The sequence below is a fragment of the Palaemon carinicauda genome, chromosome 41, assembly GCF_036898095.1.
Source record: "Palaemon carinicauda isolate YSFRI2023 chromosome 41, ASM3689809v2, whole genome shotgun sequence".
NCBI classification, from domain to species: Eukaryota; Metazoa; Arthropoda; class Malacostraca; order Decapoda; family Palaemonidae; genus Palaemon; species Palaemon carinicauda.
In genome coordinates this window covers 21,134,801-21,160,337 of record NC_090765.1, presented here as the reverse complement: position 1 = coordinate 21,160,337, position 25,537 = coordinate 21,134,801, and the positions used below count along the sequence as shown (strand labels likewise).

The following is a 25,537-nucleotide window of genomic DNA, read 5'->3' as shown; positions in this document are numbered from 1 at the left end:
GAGGTGAGGGTGTCTGCAACCTGAAATTTCTATAGATAGGCGAGTGCTGGCTAATATCTAGGTGCGCGATGACTGGTAAATGGATGCTAGATGAGGGGTGCTCACGTACAGGTGCGCGAGCACGAGTATCAATTACATGCGAGTTCTTCCAAAGAACAAAAGCATTTTGTGGGGAGAGCTTCGAGGTGTGAAGGCGAGCCTCAGTGCTTGCACGAGATTGGATATTTAACTCATAAGCGCTCCTTGTAAGAAAAGTGGGCATCCACGCTCACGCAATTGTGCTCTGGGGCATAAGTAATAATGAGGATCAACCTTGTGCGAGTGTTCTTCAGAATGGATGTACTGTGGTGCGTGCCAGTTTCCATAGCTCTGAAGTTCTGTCTCATCCTTTGCATTAAACTGGGAAACATCCATATCACACTGGCTGGAAGGCCAGAGATTCACTCTGCAGGAGAGGTTGAAATGAGTTTGGGAGGGGGAGACACTACAAAGCCACTTCCCTTTTCTGAGGTCGGTAACAGGATGTATTTATTGGGGGCGACAGGTCTACTGAAAGTGAGGCCCTCTTGTCAACTACACCAACAGTAGTCAAGGTAAGGCTGGAGGAAGTCACGCCAGGCATAGCTTCTGCTGGAGCAACAGGAGGCTGATAAGTCCTATGAAGGCTTGCTGCTGTCTCTCTATAGAGGGACTGCCCTTCACCCTCCAAGCCCATGGAAGGCCACAAACGCACACCTTTGGTCTAAAGGAAGACCCCGATGGTGAAGAATTATGCTGTGGCAACCCCCATTCACTACACTCCTGACGGAGAAGACTGTGAGTAATTATACCCAGTGCAAGCAGGGTATAAGGAATGAGGTCAACGTTACTGCTTTTCATGCAGGGGACGCATTTCCAGCCAGAACTCCAGTGGAGAACCGCAAGCCGGCACGTTGTTTCTCAATTCACACAAACAGCAACCACACCCTCTGTAGAGAAATGATATTTTAATTATAAAATAAATTTTTGAATATACTTACCCGGTGAATATATAGCTGCAACTCTGTTGCTCGACAGACAAACTGTACAGAAAAAACTCGCCAGCGATCGCTATACAGGTTGCGGGTGTGCCCAACAGCGCCATCTGTCGGCCAGATACCAAGCTCTATGTAAACAAAGACTCAATTTTCTCCTCGTCCCACTGCGTCTCTATTGGGGAGGAAGGGAGGGTCATTTAATTTATATATTCACCGGGTAAGTATATTCAAAAATTTATTTTATAATTAAAATATCATTTTTAAATATTTAACTTAGCCGGTGAATATATAGCTGATTCACACCCAGGATGGTGGGTAGAGACCAGTAATATATGTTTACATTTTATGAGCTAAGAGTTTTTATTTCATTTTAGAAGTTATCAAAATAACAAAAACAAAATAAATAGGTACCTGGTAAGGAAGTCGACTTGAACGATTACTCTGCCTTATAAGTACGTCTTCCTTACGGAGCCTCACGATCCTCTTAGGATGCTGATCGACCCCTAGGAGCTGAAGTATCAAGGGTTGCAACCCATACAACAGGACCTCATCAAACCCCTAATCTAGGCGCTCTCAAGAAATGACTTTGACCACCCGCCAAATCAACCAGGATGCGAAAGGCTTCTTAGCCTTCCGGACAACCCATAAAAACGACATTAAAAAAAACATTTCAAGAGAAAGATTAAAAGGATATGGAATTAGGGAATTGTAGTGGTTGAGCTCTCACCCACTACTGCACTCGCTGCTACGAATGGTCCCAGTGTGTAGCAGTCCTCGTAAAGAGACTGGACATCCTTTAGATAAAAAGACGCGAACACTGACTTGCTTCTCCAATAGGTTGCGTCCATTATACTTCGCAGAGATCTATTTTGCTTAAAGGCCACGGAAGTTGCAACAGCTTTAACTTCGTGCGTCTTCACCTTAAGCAAAGCTCGGTCTTCCTCACTCAGATGTGAATGAGCTTCTCGTATTAACAGTCTGATAAAGTATGATAAAGCATTCTTTGACATAGGCAAAGATGGTTTCTTAACTGAACACCATAAAGCTTCAGATTGGCCTCGTAAAGGTTTGGTACGCTTTAAATAGAACTTAAGAGCTCTCACAGGGCATAAGACTCTTTCTAGTTCATTGCCTACAATCTCCGATAAGCTGGGAATATCGAAAGATTTAGGCCAAGGCCGAGAAGGCAGCACATTTTTGGCTAGAAAACCAAGTTGTAGCGAACAGGTGGCTTTTTCTGACGAAAATCCGATGTTCTTGCTGAAGGCATGAATCTCACTGACTCTTTTAGCTGAGGCTAAGCATACCAGGAAAAGAGTCTTTAGAGTGAGATCTTTCAGGGAGGCTGATTGTAGCGGCTCAAACCTGTCTGACATGAGGAATCTTAGTACCACGTCTAAATTCCAACCAGGGGTAGCCAAACGACGCTCCTTGGTGGTCTCAAAAGACTTAAGGAGGTCTTGAAGATCTTTATTGTTGGAAAGATCTAAGCCTCTATGCCGGAAGACCGATGCCAACATACTTCTGTAGCCCTTGATAGTGGGAGCTGAAAGGGATCGTCCTTTTCTCAGGTATAAGAGAAAATCAGCTATTTGAGCTACAGAGGTACTGGTCGAGGATACAGAAACTGACTTGCACCAGTCTCGGAAGACTTCCCACTTCGATTGGTAGACTCTAATGGTGGATGCTCTCCTTGCTCTAGCAATCGCACTGGCTGCCTCCTTCGAAAAGCCTCTAGCTCTCGAGAGTCTTTCGATAGTCTGAAGCAGTCAGACGAAGAGCGAGGAGGCTTTGGTGTACCTTCTTTACGTGAGGCTGACGTAGAAGGTCCACCCTTAAGAGGAAGACTTCTGGGAACGTCTACTAGCCATCGAAGTACCTCGGTGAACCATTCTCTCGCGGGCTAGAGGGGAGCAACTAACGTCAACCTTGTCCCTTCGTGAGAGGCGAACTTCTGCAGTACCTTGTTGACAATCTTGAACGGTGGGAATGCGTAGAGATCCAGATGTGACCAATCTAGGAGGAAGGCATCTATATGTATTGCTGCTGGGTCCGGGACTGGGGAGCAATAGATTGGAAGCCTCTTGGTCAGCGAGGTTGCAAAGAGATCTATGGTTGGTTGGCCCCAAGTGGCCCAAAGTCTCTTGCACACATCCTTGTGGAGGGTCCATTCTGTTGGAATTACTTGCCCTTTCCGACTGAGACAATCTGCTATGACATTAAAGTTGCCTAGGATGAACCTCGTTACTAGGGAGATGTCTTGACCTTTTGACCAGATGAGCAGGTCCCTTGCGATCTCGTACAACGTCAGTGAGTGGGTACCTCCTTGTTTGGAGATGTACGCCAAGGCCGTGGTGTTGTTCGAATTTACTTCCACCACTTTGCCTCGAAGGAGAGACTTGAAGCTTTTCAAGGCCAGATGTACTGCCAACAGCTCCTTGCAGTTGATATGCATGCTCCTCTGACTCGAGTTCCACAGTCCTGAGCATTCCCGACCGTCTAGTGTCGCGCCCCAGCCCGCGTCCGAGAAGAGAACGTGGTTGGGAGTCTGAACAGCCAGGGGAAGACCCTCTCTTAGGTTGATATTGTCCTTCCACCAAGTCAGACAAGACTTTATCTTTTCGGAAATCGGGATCGAGACCGCTTCTAGCGTCTTGTCCTTTTTCCAGTGAAAAGCTAGATGGTATTGAAGAGGACGGAGGTGTAGTCTTCCTAGTGACACAAATTGTTCCACGGATGACAGCGTCCCTACCAGACTCATCCACAGCCTGACTGAGCAGCGTTCCTTCTTCAGCATCTTCTGGATGGATAGCAGGGCTTGATCTATTCTGGGGGCTGATCGTCTTGTTGTTCAGCAACGTCCTCATCAGATAGTTCCTCATCCGAAAACTGATGAGGAAACGACAACGGAGTGGGCAACGTCTGGCTCGCTGAGTCCGGTCGCACTGGTGCATGCATGACGGAGCCGGACGCAACATCATGGAACTGCTGCACAGTCTGTGAACTGTCAACAACCATGGGTGCGCGAGGAAGCACAGCGTCCACCCGAGACTGTCTAGACCGTCTGGGTTGTGCAGTCAACACCATACCGGGTTGCTGAGGTTGACGCACTGCGTCAAAACAAGTCACCTCTGCTGGTTGTTGAACGTCCTGAACGTCAACAACCACCTCCGAGCGTCGCTTAACATCAACGTGCGGCTGGCAACCCACACTGGGTCGCATCGGTGGAGGAACCACCTCAACTGGCAGACGCGAGAAGGTTACCTCAGCGTCAACAGGACGCACAACCGACCGGTTGGAAGGTTGTTGGCCAGAAGGTTCGGCAGCAACCTTCTCCGCATTAAAGTCCTCTATCAAGGACGCAAGCTTGGACTGCATGTCTTGCAGCAAAGCCCATTTAGGGTCTACGGGAGCAGGTGCGGCAACAGACGGGGTTAGCGACTGAGGCGGTACCGCTTTCCATCCCTGAAAGCCTTGTTTATGCATGACATAATTGTACAGCAAAACTTCAAAGGCTCGAAAACAGCTGTGAAGTTGACCTGTAAAAAACTTGGAGCGTCTCCTGGCCAGGCGCCAGGGAGAGTCTACGAGATTTGAGAAGTATATCTGGGCAGAGGCATGAACTCCCAAGCCGAGAACTTCTCTCGTGTCATATCAGACTCTCGCTCTATAAGCCAGTTTAAAAGAAGGGAAAGCAAAGGCTGTATCCCCCAAACTCCTCCTGGTGATAAACCAGTCGCCTAGCAAACGTAAAGCTCTCTAGGAGAGCGAGAGAGCACTAGCTTATAAACAACGGCTTCGAAGTAGCTAGGCCTAGTGTAAGCTCTGACGTTTAGGCGAACGAGGAGCAGCAGTTACAAAAAGATCCGGACAAAGATCCTTAAAAAAAATCATCATGATTTAATTAAAGTCCATAGAGGGCTAAGCAGCTTTAGGCTTCTTCTCCATCTGACAGAGTCCTCAAGGGAATATCAGTAGGAGGGGGAACAGCAACTTCCTCATCTACAGGAACCTTGTCCGATAAAAGCCGAGTCTCAAGCAAGGGAGAGACCTACCGTGGTGGCAATGGTTTACAAGCAGAGTCCACACTCACTGGTGCATTAGTAGCGGACCAGAACGCAACGTCATGTAACTGCTTGACAGTCTGTGAACTGTCAACAACTGAACTGTCAACCACAACAGGTGCGTGAGGACGCACAGCGTCCACTCGAGACTGCTTTAACTGCCTAGACTGAGCAGTCAAAACAACTCTAGAATGCGGAGGTTGACGCACAGCGTCAAAACAAGTCAACTCCGATTGTTAGCGAACGTCTTGAACGTCAACAGGAGCATCAGCAAGTGGCCTAACGTCCAAATGCGGCTGAAAATCCACACGAGACCGCATCGAGTGTGGTTCTAAACAACCTGACTGACGTAACTTAGCTACGCCAACGTCAACAGGAAGCTCAAAGGAACGTTAGGTTGGCTGAAAGCCAGGATATCGATGAGATAAACGGCTAGACTCAACGGACTAATCGCCAGAATAGTCTTCCATAAGGGAGGCAAGCATATTCTGCATGTCTTGCCGTACAACCCATTAAGGATCAACGGAAATGGTTGTGGTAAGAGACGAGGGTAACGTCTGTGACCACAACACTTTGCCAACAAAAAAGACTCTCGGAGTCTGTGTTACGCTTTTGTTAGGCGGCGAGCAGTTATCCGATGACTGCATAGGGTCAGAGCTGTCCTAATGGCTGTAACCAGGACGCTGGACCTGTCCTGAAAGGACTGACTTTCGCTTAAGGGCTTCGAAACCTTGTGACAGGTTTCTTATGCGAAAAGCCTTCGGATGACGAGGAGAAAAAAACGTCTCTCTTGTCTTATGGTAGGGAAGATCTTGGTAAGATACACCCGATACCATAGAGGGAAACGTCTGTTCGTTGATCAAGGCCTCTCGAACCCATAAGTCGTTCGACATTACTTCTCCCCTGTTTGGGAGCTTGCAAGAGGTCCCGAACTAGGTGAACGACAGGCACGAACAGACGAACCCTCGGACGCAACACTGTAACACTTTGCGCAATATCACTTTATCACTTCGATTTTCTGTTTGCACTTATTTCACTGAAATCGAAACTTTTACTGATTTCTACCTGAAGCACGCAATTCTACCCTTCATCAAAAGGTAGTAATTGTGAAATCAGTCGTATAATGCAAGCTCATTAATACCAGCAAAAAACAGAAAACATATTTTAAGATAAAAAATTCAGTGGCTGGGGAAGAGACTAAACACTAGTTCATATAAACTACGTTTTCAATCTCTCACCGCACATAGCCTGGGGACGAGAATAAAAAACTAAAAACGTTTTATCCTTTCTCCCCGTACAGAGACTAGGGACGAGAGTAACTCGAGAACAACGTTACCCGCTTGAATGGAACGTTTTCTCTCCTCTCTCTCCCTCCGTCTCTATCTCTCTCTCTCTTTCTCTCTTGATTTCGCACCTAAGAGAAGAGCCCAATTACATTTCGTCAAAAAAAAACATGTTATTTGACCAAAGGAAAAAACTGAAAGGTTTTTCAATTAAAAAGTTCCTTTAAAAAAGAATTTAAAACATTTAAGCTTTGAAAGAATAATGAACAAAACGTCAGAATCGATTTACTCTTTCTGCAAAGTGAAACCGTGATACTCTCTCTCTCTATCGTAACGATAGAGCGCAAACTGCGTAGTATAAATAAACTAAACGTTAGTTCATCTTTGAAAACAGTACGAAGACTATTCAAAGAAATTCTTTCATAAAATATTTATTAAAAATATTAATTTAAAAGGTTTTAAATCATTAGCTCTTTAAAAGCTATTTACGATTGCAAAGGGCTCAACGTTGTTTAACTTCAGTTTCTAAGTTAGGACCGCCTACTCTCAGGAAAGGTCGCATATAAACAAAACATTAAAATTTATTTTTATATGTTTATAATAAATGGAAAGTTAATCGAAGAGGCCTAATAAAGGCGGAGAGATATAAAATATATAGAGGAAAATCTATAATTAATTTATAACGTGATAAGATAATTACTAAAAGCCTACACACACTTCCGTCTAAGGGAAGGGTCGGCCATTTAAAAGTGAAAGAAAGTCCATACTCTCTTTGTCACCATAATTAAATCTATCCAAAACGAGTTCAAGATTTAAGATGAAGATAAAACACCTGCACTGCGAAAGCTCAAACCAGAATATAGTACTTCACCAAAGATGATGGGGAAAAACTCCAGGTTTCAACAGCGAGTAAAGTACGTCTTGTCGACACGTCGACAGGGAGAAAATTGAGTCTTTGTTTACATAGAGCTTGGTATCTGGCCGACAGATGGCGCTGTTGGGCACACCCGCAACCTGTATAGCGATCGCTGGCGAGTTTTTTCTGTACAGTTTGTCTGTCGAGCAACAGAGTTGCAGCTATATATTCACCGGCTAAGTTAAATATTTAAAAATAAAAATTAAAGAAGCCAAGTTAGGAACACTGAAAGTATGTCTGTACTGATCATCGCCAAGAGTCAAAATGGCTTCTCAGTGTGCTGGCAGAGGGGAATTTCCCGCCATCCACCAGTAATTACCGACACATTATAAATTTTATCAGCCGCGTTCCAGCTTCATTGAAATCTTACTCCTATTAAAGGAATAGGTTTTCTAGTCTAATTGCAGCTAAAGGCTGCAAAGACCCTGAAGTAATCCAGCAGTGTAATGATGGCACTAAGCTGGGAGAAAGCTGATAAAATATGGAGGGAGGTACAAAGAAATCATAAAAAGTGTACACACATTTTGATTCAAACTGGGGAAAGGGGCTTACCGAAGTTCTCTTGCCAGCCCCATAACTATGACACGAACAAAATGTACTGTTTAACTTTATGCCATATGATTTCATCACAGCATTCACACATCAAGAGGGACTAAATACCAGTGGTACTGGATACAGGTATAGTTAGACTACTACTTCTTTCCTATGAAAATATTCCTATCCCAACCATGATCACAAAAAATATATTTAACCGAGTTATGAAGAAAAATTTCATTTTGCAGGTAATGGTAAAGCATTAAAAATACATTAAATGATAATGTACCACAAAAACTCACCTTAAGTAAGTAATGGCGTCCTGTGCAGGTCACATCTACAGTCTTAATAAATGAAACTGTAGATGGCATTTACTCTTCATAATACTAGCTTTTCAGGATGAACATCAAGTTGGTCCTAATTATTCTTCTTATGTATGTTGCACTAAAAATCCCTGATGGCATTTCAATTTTTCAATACTATGATTTTCTTTCGACATCACCTGTAACATTTGTTACATACAATATTAAATCACATTTCTCTCAACTCTCTCAACCTATATGAAGCAGAATTGTAACAACCCATCTAATAGAGAACTAGAGTAAATCACAATAATAACATTTAGTGACAAAAACATGCTTTTAAATTTTTTTTAGAAATAAAACTTTTATGCAAATAAATGAATTTGTAATTCAATGCATGCATAAAACTGCAGATATTGCTTGAAATACATCAATCACACACTATAAAGCTTTTGGAGTTGTTAAAATATGTTGAAAACTAAATAAGATAAAATCTGAAATTAAAAAATTGAGAAAAGGCATTTAAAATTTCATTTTACTTAACTTTTTGATATACCTTTTAGATGATTGCTACTATGGTCCTCATCCCTTCTTCAACTAGAGATATATTATCCTCTCTTCAAGGCTAAACTGAATGATAGTAGCTTTATAAGTCATCCTTCCCTCTGTTATGCATGTGTGACTTTTAAACCTGGCTTGTAGTTACCTTTCAAACTTTCTTTTCTTTTTTGTCTTGTAACCAGACATTACCATAACAGATGTAGTAGAACAGCACAAAAATAGCATATGAAAAATAAATGCATTAAATAAGGAGGGTACACATTGACCAACACGATGTGCAATAATATTTCATGATACTCTAATAAAAGTAATTTACTATACACTTGAATGATATGTAACAGGATAAAAGACCATAAATCTTAAAGAAAAAAAGGCACTCAACATTAACAGAACTGACTTACACAATTTACTTCCAAGAGATGCAATAACTGTCCTATTAATACAAAAAGATTACAATATAATTTCAAGTCTAAAAATCCTGTACAGTACTTGTGAATCTACATCACCATTTGAAAAATGTAAGACTTTTTTCCATAGGTGAAATAATTATTGAAATCTTGAAACTTTAACAATTATATGAAATATGGTACAATCATTAGGAGAAAAATTGCACTAAACATCAGTAATTTTATTTTCATAAATAAAATAATTACAAAAAGCAAAGCTGATACACTGCCCCAATCTGTCTAAACTTCACATCTTTATATTTTACTGGTTGGAAAGGTCAATCACAGAAGCATCTCAGCAAATAAAAAAATAATCATCACACAGTAATTTTGATGATGATAACCAGCAACTCCTCCAATCACAAGTCACAACAAAATATATATATATATGTATGTATATATATATATATATATATATATATATATATATATATATATATATATATATATATATATATATATAGTATGTATATATATATATATATATATATATATATATATATATATATATATATATATATATGAAAATGCAGGCAATAAAGGTGTATATACCGTGCTAGTATAAGACCCCAATTACCATAGGATTATTGATTCCTTAAAGATTATCAATTGAAATAAAAAAAATAAATAGAATTTTCCTTAATATTTTACAATCAATTCACCATTTAATGCAATAGTTTATTAGCAATTTGCATATAAAAATAAATGCAGTTACCAATTAGACTTTTCGTCAAATTCAGTCAAGAACATTCCTACCTCATATTCTAAATGAAGTGCAATTTTGAAAAGGAAATTCATTATGAAATATTCCTTAATATCTGAATAGAAACTATTATCTAATACTAAATTGCATATTCTCTTCAAGCTAAAATTTTCCTTGCTATCAAGTGTTATAAATTGTGACAATTGGATATAAAATAGATCCTAATCACCGAGTGATGAATGATGTTGAAAACTGTGAGGTGAAAAAGGCAACATGATTTTGAGGATCAAACACTCCAAAATATGTGAGGCGTGAAAGTCGGCAATGATTTTATATGAAGATAGACAAGTTATCTGGAAAATCAAATTTTATAACTAGATATGCTAGCCTTTAATATCTGTTTGATTATGTAGACAATCATTCCATACACCAAAAGCAACCTACTAATTATTAAGTTACAGTTCTGTACTGACTTTGTGTTGTGTAATGAATGCAATTTTTCAAGATAAAAAAACTTGTAGAATATAAAGCTTTCAGAACTGTATGTGACTTAAAAGCTTGCTGTAGGCCAAAGTTGATTAATGCTGCATAAATTATACAATATACTAATGGTTTTATAGGTTCATTAAGATTAAAAATGCAAAACATAATACAGTAGTTATAACAACAACAGTACAAGAAAGGTCACCCAATAAAAAAAAAAAAAAATCAACAGTACAAGGCTGAATCTGCAACTCAAGATTCTTCCAAGCGGTCCTTCTATACCTGACACTGTTTTTGGCTATGGAAAGGTTTACAAGAGAGCTATTAGAGTCCTAGACACACCCCTCAGTAAACTGTTGTGACTTGAAAATTTAATAATTCGGTTATACTGTACACCTGAGACTTGACTAATTAGGTTATAAACCTTTCTCATCTACACCATTTAACATTGAGACTCCAGGGAGCCAATCATACACCTTACTGTATAATTTTCAAAAATTTCAATCTATACAAAAATTAACTGCAAATCACTGACTTATCAAAGCAGACTAATGGAAATATCTAAGCACAAGTTTTCATTACAGTGGTCCATGGGAAGTTAAACAGAGACTCTTGGGAAATGACTAGCTTGCTCCTTAAGAAAAGTGAACAGGTAAATGATAAGTTACCCAAAACATGCGACATGTCCCTGCCTTTTAAAGATTCAACATAAAATGTATACAATAAGAGCTAAATTCTGAAAATATTCAATCTTCTAGAGTCAATAAACAATTGTATTGAGGACTATTGTAAAGCAAATGAGCTCCATATGAATAGCAAAACATTATAGATAATAATGGTAACCACCATATCAGAAGAGAATAAGATTTATGAGAGAGAGAGAGAGAGGATGCCTCAGGATACTTGGAAGTTCCTTGCTGTGTACCAGTTAAGAAATGAATTATGAAATGAAAATAACTAAATTTTCACAATAAATAAATAGTACAGCACATCTGAAGAACAGTTATCTTTTTTACTTACATGATGGAAGATAATTTCAACTTCTTTACTAAATGTCAAGTAATAGGTGTATCAAAACAAGGATAAAATACTTTATCATAGCTTATAGAATGACAACTACATTCTAACAATTTACTTTGTTATAATTGAGAAGTTCCTTGTAAAGGTTTAAATTATCTTAGCCAATTAAGACTAATATAACAATGATAATTATCTTGTCGAATTTAATTTACTACTAAACATTAGAATATTTTCAGAATTTCTTCAATTGCAGTACAAAATATGGATACTTTAATACTAAACCTAGAACTAAATAATCATTACAATATTCAGGGGCCAATACATGACTTACAAAATGTACAACTGACAATACAAAGAGCAAAATGAAAAAACCCGACTCCTCAGGTAATATACTCATAAAAGACATTACAAATATTGAAAAGTAAATGATTATCACTTTACTCAATGTATCTACCAAGATATTACTTCCAGTACTCAAGAAAAAATATCAAAATTATTGCATTTAAAAAAAAAAAAAAAAAAAGTTCAAATCAGTGTTTTACTAAGAATAGCAGGTTTTTCTGAAGATGTACATTTGCATTTCCTTATTTCTTAATAATTTATTTAACAAAAGAAAGCCCCTAAAAGTACTACCACCCCTACTGTATTCTTAATAGACTTTTCACTTCACTACAAATTTCCAACCAATGCTTACTAAAAACATTTAATTTATAATGAGTAAATTAAGACTTCAGTACAGGTAAAAAAAAATCAAAACCAATATCTGTACCATAATTTACTTCAATGCTCTCTCCTAGATCTTTGTGCATGGTGATGTTCCTTTCCTAGCATACAGTAAAATTAAAACCATTTCATCCTACCCTACTTATCATATTTGATGGTACTATGGACAGTTATCACAATCAATAATAGTGTTAAAAAAAATTGCAAAATAAATTTGTGACTGCTCTGGCTCTTCTCTTAATTACATATACAGCTTATTCTATACTTTCTTAGTAGCTGTATAACAGTTCACTTTTGACAACAGTGGCCTTTTGTAAAACAAAGAAAAAACTGGCGACTGTTTGCTGCATTCCTTTGACACCATCTACATTACTTTCTGTCTCTTAAACCATCTTATATGCATACTACCCAAATAGTTTATTTCTTCTATTTACTCCCTACCTGGTTTCCTTTGCCCAATTACGGTTGTACGTCGGTTTACTAGCAACTTAAATGTGAGTAAATCATATACGAGCATACAAATTCAAATTCCAATTATAAGGATTACACCAGTATGAGAACAAAAATTTGCTCCGTATGGGTATTTTTCTTGGACAAGTATTATAGAAACAAGACTATCACACGATGTGCAGAATTTCTCAGGTGTAATGAAATATTATCTGCATGTCTCAAATTAATACTTTTAAATGTTTGATATGAGTTGAGGTGTTTCTATAATACACTATATATAGTGTTATTAACTTTTATAAATGTGCATTCAGTTTTTAAACTTTTATTGACTACAATTTTCTTATAGAGGGGACATACATAAAATGTCAGGTATTTTATAGAAGGGGTAATAGTCAGAAACTTTTGAGACAAAATTAAAAATGAGTTTTAGGATAACTATGATTTGAGGTTCAGAAGAAACAGACATGTATGGGTAAAAGGCCAGCTCGCAGGACCAACTGAAAAATGCCATCAAAGCCCCTCCAATGGGCACACTGGCAGTGGGATTATAGCTTTCTCAGTGGTTATTCCACAATGCTATTATCTCTACCCAGTGCCCCATGGCGGGAAGCTTGACTAACAGGGTGGCATCAATACAGCCATCCATAACTTCACCTACAACGGCACATAGTTGCTTCATCATGACAACATTAGAAATGGCATGGATGCCTTTCATTAACTATTGCATGAGACTAGGAGGGAGTGTTGCAACTAACTTCCATGCCCATTAAATTGTCAATTATACTGTACATATATTTCTCCCTTAGAATAAACCATTTTTATTAATTTCTGATGTTAGGGGATATAAACCCTTCAATAATTACCATCACATACTTTTAAAAATATGTGTACTGTGTATTTATGGAAGTGTAGAACACACCGAGTAAATTTCCTTGATTTCTTATGGAAAAATTTAGTTCAAGAGAATTATAATTTGTGAATGCACTCCCAGAATGAGTTAAACTCTTAAAATAAGATACAGTACCACTGTTCTATATGAAGAAATACTCAGAGGGTTTGATGTTCAACCAATACCTCGGCTCCACTGGCCTATTGATTTCCCATGTTCTTCACAACTGACTACAAAGTTTGTTCCAAGAACCTAAGTACTGGTTTTGAGATAATGGCGCTAACTCAAAAGCTGATGCTCAAGTAGATGGTCAAATAAGCCTTAGAGCAAATTATATATTAGTATTTATAAAAGGTCACACCCATCCAAGAACTGACTGGATCAAGCATTGAAGTCATTAAATGGTACACATTATCTAATGTATATCACTGCTCTGGAAAAAAATTGGTATACAGTAAGTTTCTAAATGAGGATAATTTCCATAAAATCAAATTTCTATGAACAGTAACACTGTACTGTATGTATAAAAAAAAATTGTTGACTAACAAATAAAAATGCAAAAGTTACCGATGGAATGTAATGTAGTGAATATATATGCAAAGTTAGCATTGATATTATTGTTCACCAATTTTATTGGATAATTCTTTTAAACATTTGTACAGGGCAATATAGTATATGTCAACAAAGCTTAAGTCGCATCCTGTATTTGACCGAATACTAATTAAAATATAATACATTAAAATAATTTGTTTTAAAATCCAACAATCCATTAAAGTATTGAGTATATTGGATATAGCCTTACTCTATCTTCATAATATTTAATTTTTGGGGAATAATATTTATTAAAGTCTATTTCCAAAATTATTTCCTTCCATTTCGAATACCCAATAATGCCAACTGAAATAAAGAAAAAAATAAAACCTTCAATAACAACCCATTCTAAACTTTCGTAAATAAAAATCTGACTTTTTTTATATGAACTTTTTTCTATTAATATTCGGTAGGCAAAAAACCAGGTATATTGATTCAATTCAACTAGTTCGCAAGGTTCAACATAAGCATGTCGGGTTGTAATATTATCTAAAATCTGTGGTTATGATATCACCAATTTCATTAGTTTTAAATTCAAATTACTGTAACTTCCAAAATGAAAAGATAATTGAAACAGTCTTTAAGAACTCTTTGTAGAAGCAAAATTATTTTTCACAAACTCTAATAACCATCCATAAACTGGGCTGTACAAAAATACCTACATCTTCCAAGAATATGGATACACAGACATTATATTTTAGCACTGTTTTCCTTTGATTTCTTTGCCAACAAGAACAGTATCGGGATAAGCTTCACGAGGTGGCACTAAGGATAACATCATCAAATGCCTTGAGAAACACTTTGAGGCACGGAATTTGTCATCTGTCCCGTGGAGGAGATCCAAGACACCGAGAACACCATAGCACTGGTTGAATCTGAAAAGTTGTATTAATTTACTGAATATTGCAATCACAATGAAACACCATCTATTTCAATAAACCTAGAAAACTAATAGGGCATGAAAACAATTGAAGGTTATATTAACAGTAGGTTGACCTTGGCCCCAACAATGCATTGAGATACAGGGAATACGAGATAATTCAAGAACAAGCCACACAATCTGATTTATGAACACTTATTCTGAGTACATGTATATGTATATCTATTTCTCTTTGCTTACATATATGCTGAATGGTATGGATTGTTCTTCACACACTTCTCTTTCCCTACATAACAGAAATTTATTATAATCATATCTTTTTATTTGTCTGTCCTCATTAAAATTCCCAGCGTGTCGGTTATAAAATGAAAAAAAGTTGATGAAAAAACAGCTAGTCAAAAGTTCTTATAAAATTGTGATAGATTTTTCAGTAAAGACATGGGACTTGTAAAAAGATCAGATTAAAAATTAAAATGCAGACGTATGAAGGGGGTACAAATAAAATATGGGAGAAGATGAAAAAAAAATAAGACAAGATTATCAAAATGAGTACAGTATTAGATTTGCAATAAAAAGTAGAAAGTGCTAGAAATATTTTTGAAAATATTTATTTAGTTAAGGAGATTACATATAGAGAATAAGGCACAACTGCCAATCGTTGTGATGCTGAATAATCAGGTTCTGATAAAACTGTGATGAGACACGATAAAGTGGAATAGATACATTGGTCAAAGTCAAAAAGGCTGAAGATGAGATATAGAAGAGGGTTAAATGAACTATAAAATCAAGAATAACAAAGATTAAAATGCTCCTATGAGAGAGCAATGCATAAATATGACAAATTTGACACTAATTTGTACTGTTCCTAGTGATACAAACCTGTAGCTATCTATAGGAATTATACTTTCGGCAAAACTGGAAGATTGGCTAGCCATAAAACTTTCTGCGAGGTGTAACCACCCTACCGCTGACTAGTGCAGGGGGGTTGGGGGTGGGGTGGGGGGAGGGGGGGGGGGGGTAGAAGTGAGTTGCCAGCCACCCCGCTCACACACACCTGCGTTATCTCGTCACTTTTTATTGCAGCCAGGACTTACCAGGGGAGGTGATGATGGGCCAATTTGTATAAATAGCTACAGGTTGTATTGTTAGGAAATATACAAATTACTTTTAAATTTGTCATCTGTTCCGACACTAATACAAAACCTCGCTTTTTATAGAGATTGACTCACCCCTTAGGAGTGGAAGTCCAAACCAACTGGCTGGTCTTTGACCAGGGATTTTCCTGTATGTGCTACTCATTACATAATAGGGCTAAACCCTGACACCTCGCTAAACCAGAAGTGCAAAGCCCGGTTAATGACATAGGTCTGTGTGATTGTGTGATACTGGCAGTGTGACTAGTCTAAGTAGTAATTCTCAGAAACATAGAAATCTTAGACCCAACCATAGATGTTACCCAATCTCACCTTGCCCGGGGGTATGGGGATGTAACAAGTATCTCTCTATATCAGGGAAATGGTCTTACCTGCAGACAGCGGAGGCCAGATTTGCAGAGTACCGTAGGTGCTGTTCCCCACAGGAAGGAAGATGAAAGAAAGAAAGAGCCAGTCATTCTTTTTCATTCATCCCAAACTTAACAATGGTTAAACTCTGCCCTCCACCATCTGCTACTTGTCCATCAAGGAGGCCTGAGGTGTTAAAACCATTTATTGTGTAGCCACCACAGGGCCAATGGAAAACATCGCCATGTTCCTGTGAGTCACGTCTTGCAGGAAATGGACGGTGAAGGTCATTTGACACTTCCACATGCCCACTGACAAGGCCTGCATCACAGTAGTTTTCATAAACACTAGGGGTGTACTCCTGCCCTTGCTGTTATCAGCTGTAGGTCTCCTCTATGAAGAGAATTATCAGGATTCAATGTTCGGTCCAAGACCTTGTGAATCCAAGCCGAGAACATGTTCTTGGTGCTCCTTCTCTTGACCTTTGCCGAGCTTAAGAAGACTGCTAACACTCAGGGGCTAGCTCCTGTAGTTCTCTTGAGATAACACCTAAATTTCCTCCCTGTCATAGTAGCCGTTAATTTGGTTAAATGGCCCCGCTATGAAGGACTCCCAATCAGAAGGACTTGAATCTGGGATCCGAGCTGCCAAGAACGAAGTCAGTATTACCTTGCCCATCATCGTGAATGAGAGATGTTGAAAGTGGCCCACGGGATTCGCTCTCTCTCTTGGCCAAAGCCAACAAAAGCGGGCGCCCTGTCATCGAGGTCAGGTGAAGATCTGCTGCTTGCCGTCCTGCATCGTAGGGGGTCTCCCTTCTGAATGAGAGCAGGTAGGCTCGAAACTCTGTATAAAGAGAGATGATAATGACACAGAGGAAAGGTTAATTTTTATTTGGCCTAAGAGCAAGGCTCAAAGACGAGCAGTGGCCTTCCGTCGCCGAGTAGTGGCATCAAGGGGAGAGGTACCCCCTTCCACTACACCATCTACATAAGCCAGTCTACTAGGCCTGGAATATTGAAGGCGGAGATCTACACAGGTATCCCGACATCCTCTTCACAAGTTGCAGAAAGGCCTCCCTCAGAAAGGAGGTGCTGGATAGTCTCCAGGCAAGAAGTCTTTGTGAGAGATGTTCAAATATGGCTGTTAAGAGTAGGTTTCGTTGTGATAGGAGTTTCTCAGGATTTCTGTCAACAGCTGAAGAAGGTACGGGAACCATCCTGCTGTCAAGCAGAGCTAAGAAGGTCACTGCCATGTTGCAGATGATCTTGCCTTGTTAAGCACCCTTGTCCTCAACCAGCGTGGGGAAAACACCGGCTAAAACGCTGATGCTGACCCACCATTGCTGAATGCATCCTGCTGTGAAGCCTGCGGATCTGGGGCTGGTGAACAGTAGAGTGGAAGCCGCTTGTTCAGGAAAGTCACGAAGAGATCCACCGTCGGGAAACTCTTCAACATTAGGACTTTGTAGGCCACTGGAAGATCCAAAGACTGCTTGGGGACCACTATCCGAGTAGCTCTGCTCAGAAGACAGTGAGCACATTCTTGCCTGTCTGCAATAGATCTATCTGATAGGGAAACGGAATTGTCTTATGCCCATTAGCCTACTATGCTAGAAGACAGAGGTACTGCAAAAAAACCAGGTACCGCCATTTGTTCTACGTGAGCCACTACCATGGTGTTGTCATTCGCCAATACCACCGAGTGACCCGCCATGGACTGATGTATCTGCTGTAGGGCTAGGAAGGCTGCTTCATCACAAGGAAATTTAAATGACAGTACCACTTGGACTCTGATCAGAGCCCTGAGGCTGAGTGGTACAGCATGTGGAGGAGGTCGACTCCTCGGCAAGGATTCTAGTTTGTCAACCATCTTCTCAGGTCTGTCTTCTGCCAGGGTTCCGTAGAGACCAAACAGTTTGATGAACTATCTTGTTCCAGGAAGAGGATGAAAATTGGAGACTTCTATAGGAAAGAAGCTCGGAGATACCTTAATGAAACACATTGTTCTGCCAAAAAGACGTAACGCCCAAGTCCGGGAGTCCGACTGGATGTTCGGCATTGTGTAGATTAAAGAGAGAACTGCCCTCACACCTCAACAGGAGGGATGATGAGATGTGCATCCTCTTTGTAGCCGAGCTGCAGAGTCTGCGTCAGGCTAAGGGCTGGTTGTATTAGCCTCTTCGGAGGAGGATCCCGCGCCTAGGGGGCTGAGGTTGCTCATATAAGTCCCAAGGAAGCGTAGGTCAACAGAGACAAGAGAGCAAGATGAGAGGAATCCTCGCATATAAGTTGCTATAGCAAAGCTTAAGCATGAGCTTAGTTCGATCCCCTAGACCAGAGGGAAAGAAAAAAGGAATAGCAGGAATAGCACATAGGGTTATGTCTCCTAATGCAAGTGTGAAGGGCCGAGGGGAAGATCCAAGGAATCGGCCCAAAAACCATGACAGAGATCCAACAAGTTCTAGATTGATTGATTTAAAGTTTTCAGGCATCCTGACATCTAAGGTCATTGGAGAGGAGATAAGCAAATAATCAAAGGATTATGTTCAAGAAGATTCATTTTGAATCATAGGAGAAAGGTGGCGGAGGTGAGAGGTCAGAAGACTCCTGTTGCAGCAATCGCTGTCTTGAACTATGTTTTACCTGCCTGGAGGCAGCGTATAGATGAGGGGAGGGACTTCTTCAGGAGTAGTGAGGTATCCTAAGAACGATACTATGTTGTCGGCAAGGGTAAACTTATCGCACCACACTAAATGGTTGTTCTGTTGTAAGCGGTGGAACACTATGCGTGTCTTCCAGCTTCGCCAAAATTATAATCTCTATAAATAGTGAGGGTTTGTATTGGTGTCGGAACAAATGGAATGCGTGTTATATCACAGCACAGGTAAGAAGAAAATTCTTCTTGAAGCACAATCACCAAGATACAATAAGAACTACATTCTTTCCTCATATTGATGGTCCTCAAGAGCATGCTGTATGCTTATTGCATGTCATTTATCACTTTACTACCTCTCCAGTAGTTGAAGATTACATAATTGGTATGTCTAGGAACATTAAAACTGTAATTTTGACTATCTATAACTGATGGGTTGGTCAATAACGGAAGAATGATTAAAATGTAAGTTAAAATGCAGCAATACAAATATATACAAAGCCTACAGTTAGCAAAAACCAAAAAGAATTGGATATGAACTAATTAGTTAACAGTGTTTACAGACAAACATTTTAACTACTAAAAACTATGAAAAATATGAGCAGAAGCAGTATTATCCTCTAACAAACAATAAGTAGTAGTAAACACAACAATATTCCACTGCTGAGAATGCTAGAGGAAAGAAATTCCACTTTAAACATTATATGATAAAAAAAAAACAAATATAATGAATTGAAAGTAATATGATTAAATGAATCAAGGAAATACACAAGAGGCATTTAGAGATTTCAGCAATGTATTAAACACTATGGCACACGCACAAAACCCAAGGTAATTAGCTGCTGAAGATGCCGGAATCCATTGGTGCATAAAGGGTTACTGGCAACACACAGCTTTTTTTTTTACCCAGGAATTAATTTTCCAAGATTTTACCGAATAACAATTTGGTTCATCATAAGTAAATAGAATGGTAAGTTTCACTCTTTACTAGTTTTTCCTACCATGCATCCCAAGTCAATGTGTCACTTACCTTTCAACTTGCACATCAGTTACCATCCAAACACAACCATCTTGTTCTGTGTCCCAAAGCCATGCGAGTTAAGAATTGGACTATACATTCTGTAGCTACTGTGCTATACTTACTTCAGGTGATGGAAATCATGAGCTTCTGGTGAAGGGAAGAAAGGAAGATGATATCCACTATGAGCATTCAATGTGCTCAGTAGTGCTAGACTAGCCCAAAGCCAAACTGTCGCCACATGACTGCCAAGTAAAAGTGGTCCTAGGAATACTGGCAGTAAATTTGACATAATGTGCTCCAGGGGATGGGCATAGATGGCTGTGATGGCAATAGGGCTCTGCCACTCATGATGCATCTTGTGAAAATGTTTATACAATAGGCGATGATGGAAAAGTCTGCAAAGAAAAGTTATTATGAGGTGACTGATTGGCCATCTTTTTTACATTACTCATAGTTGGTAACCCTCCCTCAAAAAATTCAAGTTATCTTATTTAGCTCTAACCTTCATCTCAAAAATTTTTAAATAAAACTATTTCACCTTACACAGGAATCAAAACAGCTAACTAGCCAAATCTTTGAATGTGACATATTTAATGCAGATACTTGTCAAGGAACAAAACAAAAAGCTCCAAAGACCACTATTCTTCAAGTATTTTTGTAAAACCAGCAATGGGATGTGATAAGAATGCAAGAAAACGAGTCAGTGTTAACAGCTTTTTAAATTATTCTCTCTAACATCAGGTCTATGCTGCATATGCAACATTTAAGAATATTCAATAACCTCTAAAAAATTATTTTTTCTCTCAAAAGATACTCTTTATAATAAACTAATGTACCACAACACATTTACTGCTACCATAGTTTTGTCTGTGGCACATTACAAGATACTTATACTGATAAAAATCTTTAAATTATTCCCACATACATTCACTGCTACTGAAAGAATTTCTTCCAATTTTGAAAGACTGAAATCCGTAAGCTTCGAAGTAAAACTTTATCCCATCTCACAAAATGTGAGAAAAAAACTATTTCATTGAATAGATTAGATTGAATTTAGGCTTTATTGTACAATAAGAGGTCCTGAGGATTCTTCTGAATACCTTTGTTCTCGGGCTGCAATACACTGTACTCTTTCTCAACATTTCCTTACGGTGAATATCCTCACTTACTCTGGTATAAATCCTGTGTTTGAAAATTTACTTGACTGTGTGGTTAAATGGCTATTTCTTTCAAGATTAATATTTTAAAGGTAAACAAAATATTTCAAAAATTCTATAATAAATGTGAATAAGAAATTAATACTTCCATACAAATATTAACCATTACTACAATGAGAGAATTTCAATATTTTTATAATCACCTGTGGTTCATATGGCTTCCTACTCCAAGTTAGCTAAATGTCAACAGATATTGTAAATTTTTAAAATTCCTGTTTCCCTCAACTTTAACAGCCTTAACCCCTAATATCGTATTGTGCCTAAATGGCGGCATATGGCAATGAGAACAGCTTGGTTATGCCATTTCAGGCTAAGAAGTTGAAATGTGTTTAACAGGCTCTTGGTATCGTCAATCAGTGGGAAAATGGGGAGGAGGAATAATATGAAGCTCAGGTGAATATAGAAATAATTTTATTACTAATATTCAGTTTTAATTATATGAATCTCCCATGGGACTAATATGGCTGAATTCCTTGATGCAAAGGAGGTGGGTTAGAAAGGGAAAGGCCTAATCAAACTCAATACCTTACTCTAAATAATTACATCGATCAGATGATGCGCGCTTCCAATAACAATAAACTTAATGGCAAGTCTCAAGCAATACCACACAAATCCATATTGAGAAATATCAAATACTAAAATGCTATGAGAGCCTATAAATTGTTAAGAATTTTAAAGAATTTTATCAATACGAATTAATACACCCCCCTCCCCCCCAATACACACCTTCAATACATTTACAGTACACTAAAACATTAGATGCAGCTATCACAGGAATCTACACACTGTAACTCTTATAAGAAAACCAGGTTTTTAAATATTTCTTGGAAAAAATTGATTTGTTAAACCAATGAGGTGCTGCAAAACTTTTTTTCTAAATAGATTTCTAGACTCTAAAGAAAGTAGCCACACTAATAGTACCATGAACCCTAACCTTTTAAATATCGTAGTTGATTGGAATCCAATTCCCTGTGAGCCATGGTCACTAAACACTTATGAAAAAGGACATACAGAAGATACCGTGGAACCCAAACCCAACTAAATAAATTAGTAAACTTTCTTTAATGCTTTCAACCTTATCTAAATCCAATTTTACTGTCCTAATCAGACTAGGAAACCTACCCTCCACCATACAAACCACCTTTTTCCATTATGAGGGAGTGTAGTCAGAACGTGAAGAGCATGTAATGCGCAAAATCAAAGCCTGATTGGAACAAGAAGGTAAAGAGAACTCGTAGTGTGATTAAGTAGAGCATAAAGCCCTGGAAGTAGCAGCTATGCAAAAGACAAACCCATTTTTTATGTTTTCTAATTTTATTAATCATTACTTTTGGAAATGTTCTAATGGATTGAAGTCTGCAAGTTCACAGCACAGTTGTGGGAGGTGGTATTTCTGTTACTGATAAAAGTGGAACATCCTTCACCAAACCAGGATTTCTAGGCAAGGACCATTGTTAAGTCTCCTATAAAATCTAAGACTCCTGGATTTTCCGTACCCGATGGCCTATCATTATCTCTGATAATTATCCGAGATAACGATAGGCCGTCGGGTACGAAAAATCCAGGAGTCATAGAGGAGACTTAACAATGGTCTTTGCCTAGAAATCCTGGTTTGGTGAAGGATGTTCCACTTTCATCAGTAACAGAAATACCACCTCCCACAACTGTGTTGTGAACTTACAGACTTCCATCCATGAGAACATTTCCAAAAGTAATGATTAATAAAATTAGAAAACATGAAAATAGTAATGGTGCATATGAGGCTCTTTTTACTGGTTTGACACATTGAAGAAAATTTTACACGCTACCTGGATCGTGATATTTTGGATTTCTTAAGTTGTTTGGATGGAGCAGTTTTGAATGGTACACTTGAGGTTACTACACTATTTATTACACTGTGTTGTTGAATGTGGGGAACAAATGTGTAACTCTCTGGTCGAGTTTGATTCAGATGTGTAGAAGCACTCTTTTGTTATTTATCCTCTTTTGAGTCTCATTTTGGATTTAGGTGACTAGTAGAACGCATTTTGATGCTTGAGTTTTATCTTTTGTTCTTTCTCCTTGTCACTCTTTCCATCCAAGCCAGTTAGAAAGTGAAATTCTACCCACCATAGAGTGAGTCTCCTATGTAAAGAACGGGGGATTGTATTCGCGTCGGAACGTGACCATTTTGAAAGTTATTTGTATTTTTCCTAACTATACAAGCCTGAGTTCTTTACACACAAATTTTATCAGCCGTCAACTAACCACAAAAGTCCCGGCTACAATCAAAGTGGGTTGCTGTGAGTGAGTGGTGGGGAATTGCTTCCTTGATACTCACTGGTAACAACCGGACCAGTTGTTGACGCCTCATTAAAAGTTTTTATGGTAGTGTTCCAGTTTGTGCTATTTTCTGAAACATTAAATTTATCCACTTTCTCATTGAAAACTTTAGAACACTGTGGAGTGCAAGTTGTCTTAGGAGCACCAGCAGCATTAGACTACATTCAAAATTAAGCATTGTCAGAATTTACATGATATGAATAACTTTTGGGATCATTTCTGCATCACTGTTTCTAAAAAAAGTAGATTATTCACCCATCTTGGCTTCTTTTTAATAACATTACCTCAACTTCCGGATCATGTCCTTGTTTAGCAGTCACTCTTGAAACTCTGGATTTCACTTTTGTTTACAAAGAGGGGTAACCTCTCTGCCTCCACTTGTTTCCCATTTACAAGTACTAGCCCCAAAAACAATATTAATAAGGGAAATTTGAGACTTCCTTGTGGCTAAGCCTATATTAGGCAGCATTAGGCCCACTGCCATCTAAATCATGATACATTAGTTTTCCAGCCTGAGCCAAAAATGCTAGACCAATTTAAAATTGGCGTGCCTAACAGTGTAGGAATAATACATGACACATTATTAATTATAGCACAAAAAGGCAGATCCCATCTATCTTGAAATCTGGTGTTCTAAAAAAAATCACCAAATTTCGGTGAAGATTTTGCAAAGAAGAATCCCGAGCAATGATGCTTGCAGGGAATGTATCATGCTAAGCTGTGTACCATCAGAACCCTTATTAAATTTTACACTAGAACCAGAAGGAAAAAAATATAAGGAGTTGGCCTACATTTAGGATCATGACAGGTTAGGCTACAATCACTGCCACCTCCCTAAGGCACATTAGCCTTCTCAGGCTGCATGAACATAGCAAACTTAACCATAAGACAAAACTATTACTTGGGTTACTCATTACGAGATTCCAAGAGTTTAGTATCAGCCAGTTCAGGATCATCCACATCACCAACTACACATATTAGTTAGTCTTCTCTAAATGCTCCCCTGATTTAAAAAACTTATATCTTATGTTAGGAGTCCTCACAAACTTGTTAAGTATAAGTTTAATATATTCTTCCACAAGAAGAACATAACGATCTAAATCACATTGTTGACCTTGGCATATGACACATGGAATGAGAATCCCTATCCTCTAGCAACAAATCCCTTGTACAATAACACATGAACAACTATGAAAACTAGAACAAGACATCCCTAATTGAGCTAATCAATTTGGTAGCAAACACTTCAAATCTGGATTCTCAGAGCAAAATGATAAAGTCTTGACACTAGAGATAAAAAGACTGAAGCAGCATACTCAAGCCATTCTCAACACCATATAAGCACAATGCGATACTAGGGGAGTGAAGGCTATTAAAATAAAGGAATATTAAATCATAGGATCAAATGAAGACATTTAACTAGCTTCAAGTACGAGACCAAATGATCCTCAAGTGAGATACATAGAAATAACAGTAGTTTTACTAGACATGCGAATTACATTGCTCACCTTTCAAACTAACATATATGGCTTATTTTATTTTCACTATTACTATTATACATGCGTAAGAGTGGCAAATGGAAGAGTGGTAGAAAGGGCATTAATGGATTATGTGTTGATAACTAAAAGAATGTTTAAAAGATTGAAAGACGTGCACATGTTTAGGGGTATGGCTAACGGTATGTCTGATCATTTTTTGGTGGAAGGAAAATTAGTTGTAGCAAAATAGTGGGGAAATAGAGTAGGTGCATGTAAAAGGGAGCTAGTAAAGGTTGAAGAGCTAATAAAACCAGGGGTAAAAAGTATTTATCAAGAAAGGTTGAAAATGGCATATGATGCAGTGAAATAAGAGAAACTGCTAATTTAGAGGAGTGGAAGTTAGTAAAAGAAAATTTAGTTGGGATTGCAACTGATGTGTGTGGCAAGAAGTTTGTTGGAGGCAGCATGAGAAAGGGCAGTA

General features: G+C 38.5%; 1 protein-coding gene across 2 annotated transcripts in view; it reads right to left on the bottom strand.

Annotated features, from left to right (window-relative positions):
- Positions 1–14,004: 14,004 nt before the first annotated feature.
- Positions 14,005–25,537, bottom strand: part of LOC137632290 (fatty acid hydroxylase domain-containing protein 2-like) — a 49,298-nt gene continuing 37,765 nt past the window's right edge. For both annotated transcript variants that reach the window (XM_068364194.1, XM_068364195.1), the window contains exons 6-7: positions 20,162–20,434; positions 14,005–14,856 (exon numbers count right to left, since the gene is read on the bottom strand). In XM_068364194.1, the coding sequence (XP_068220295.1) occupies positions 14,679–14,856; positions 20,162–20,434 (451 nt within the window). In that variant the 3' untranslated portion in view covers positions 14,005–14,678. The remainder of the gene's footprint in view (positions 14,857–20,161; positions 20,435–25,537) is intronic.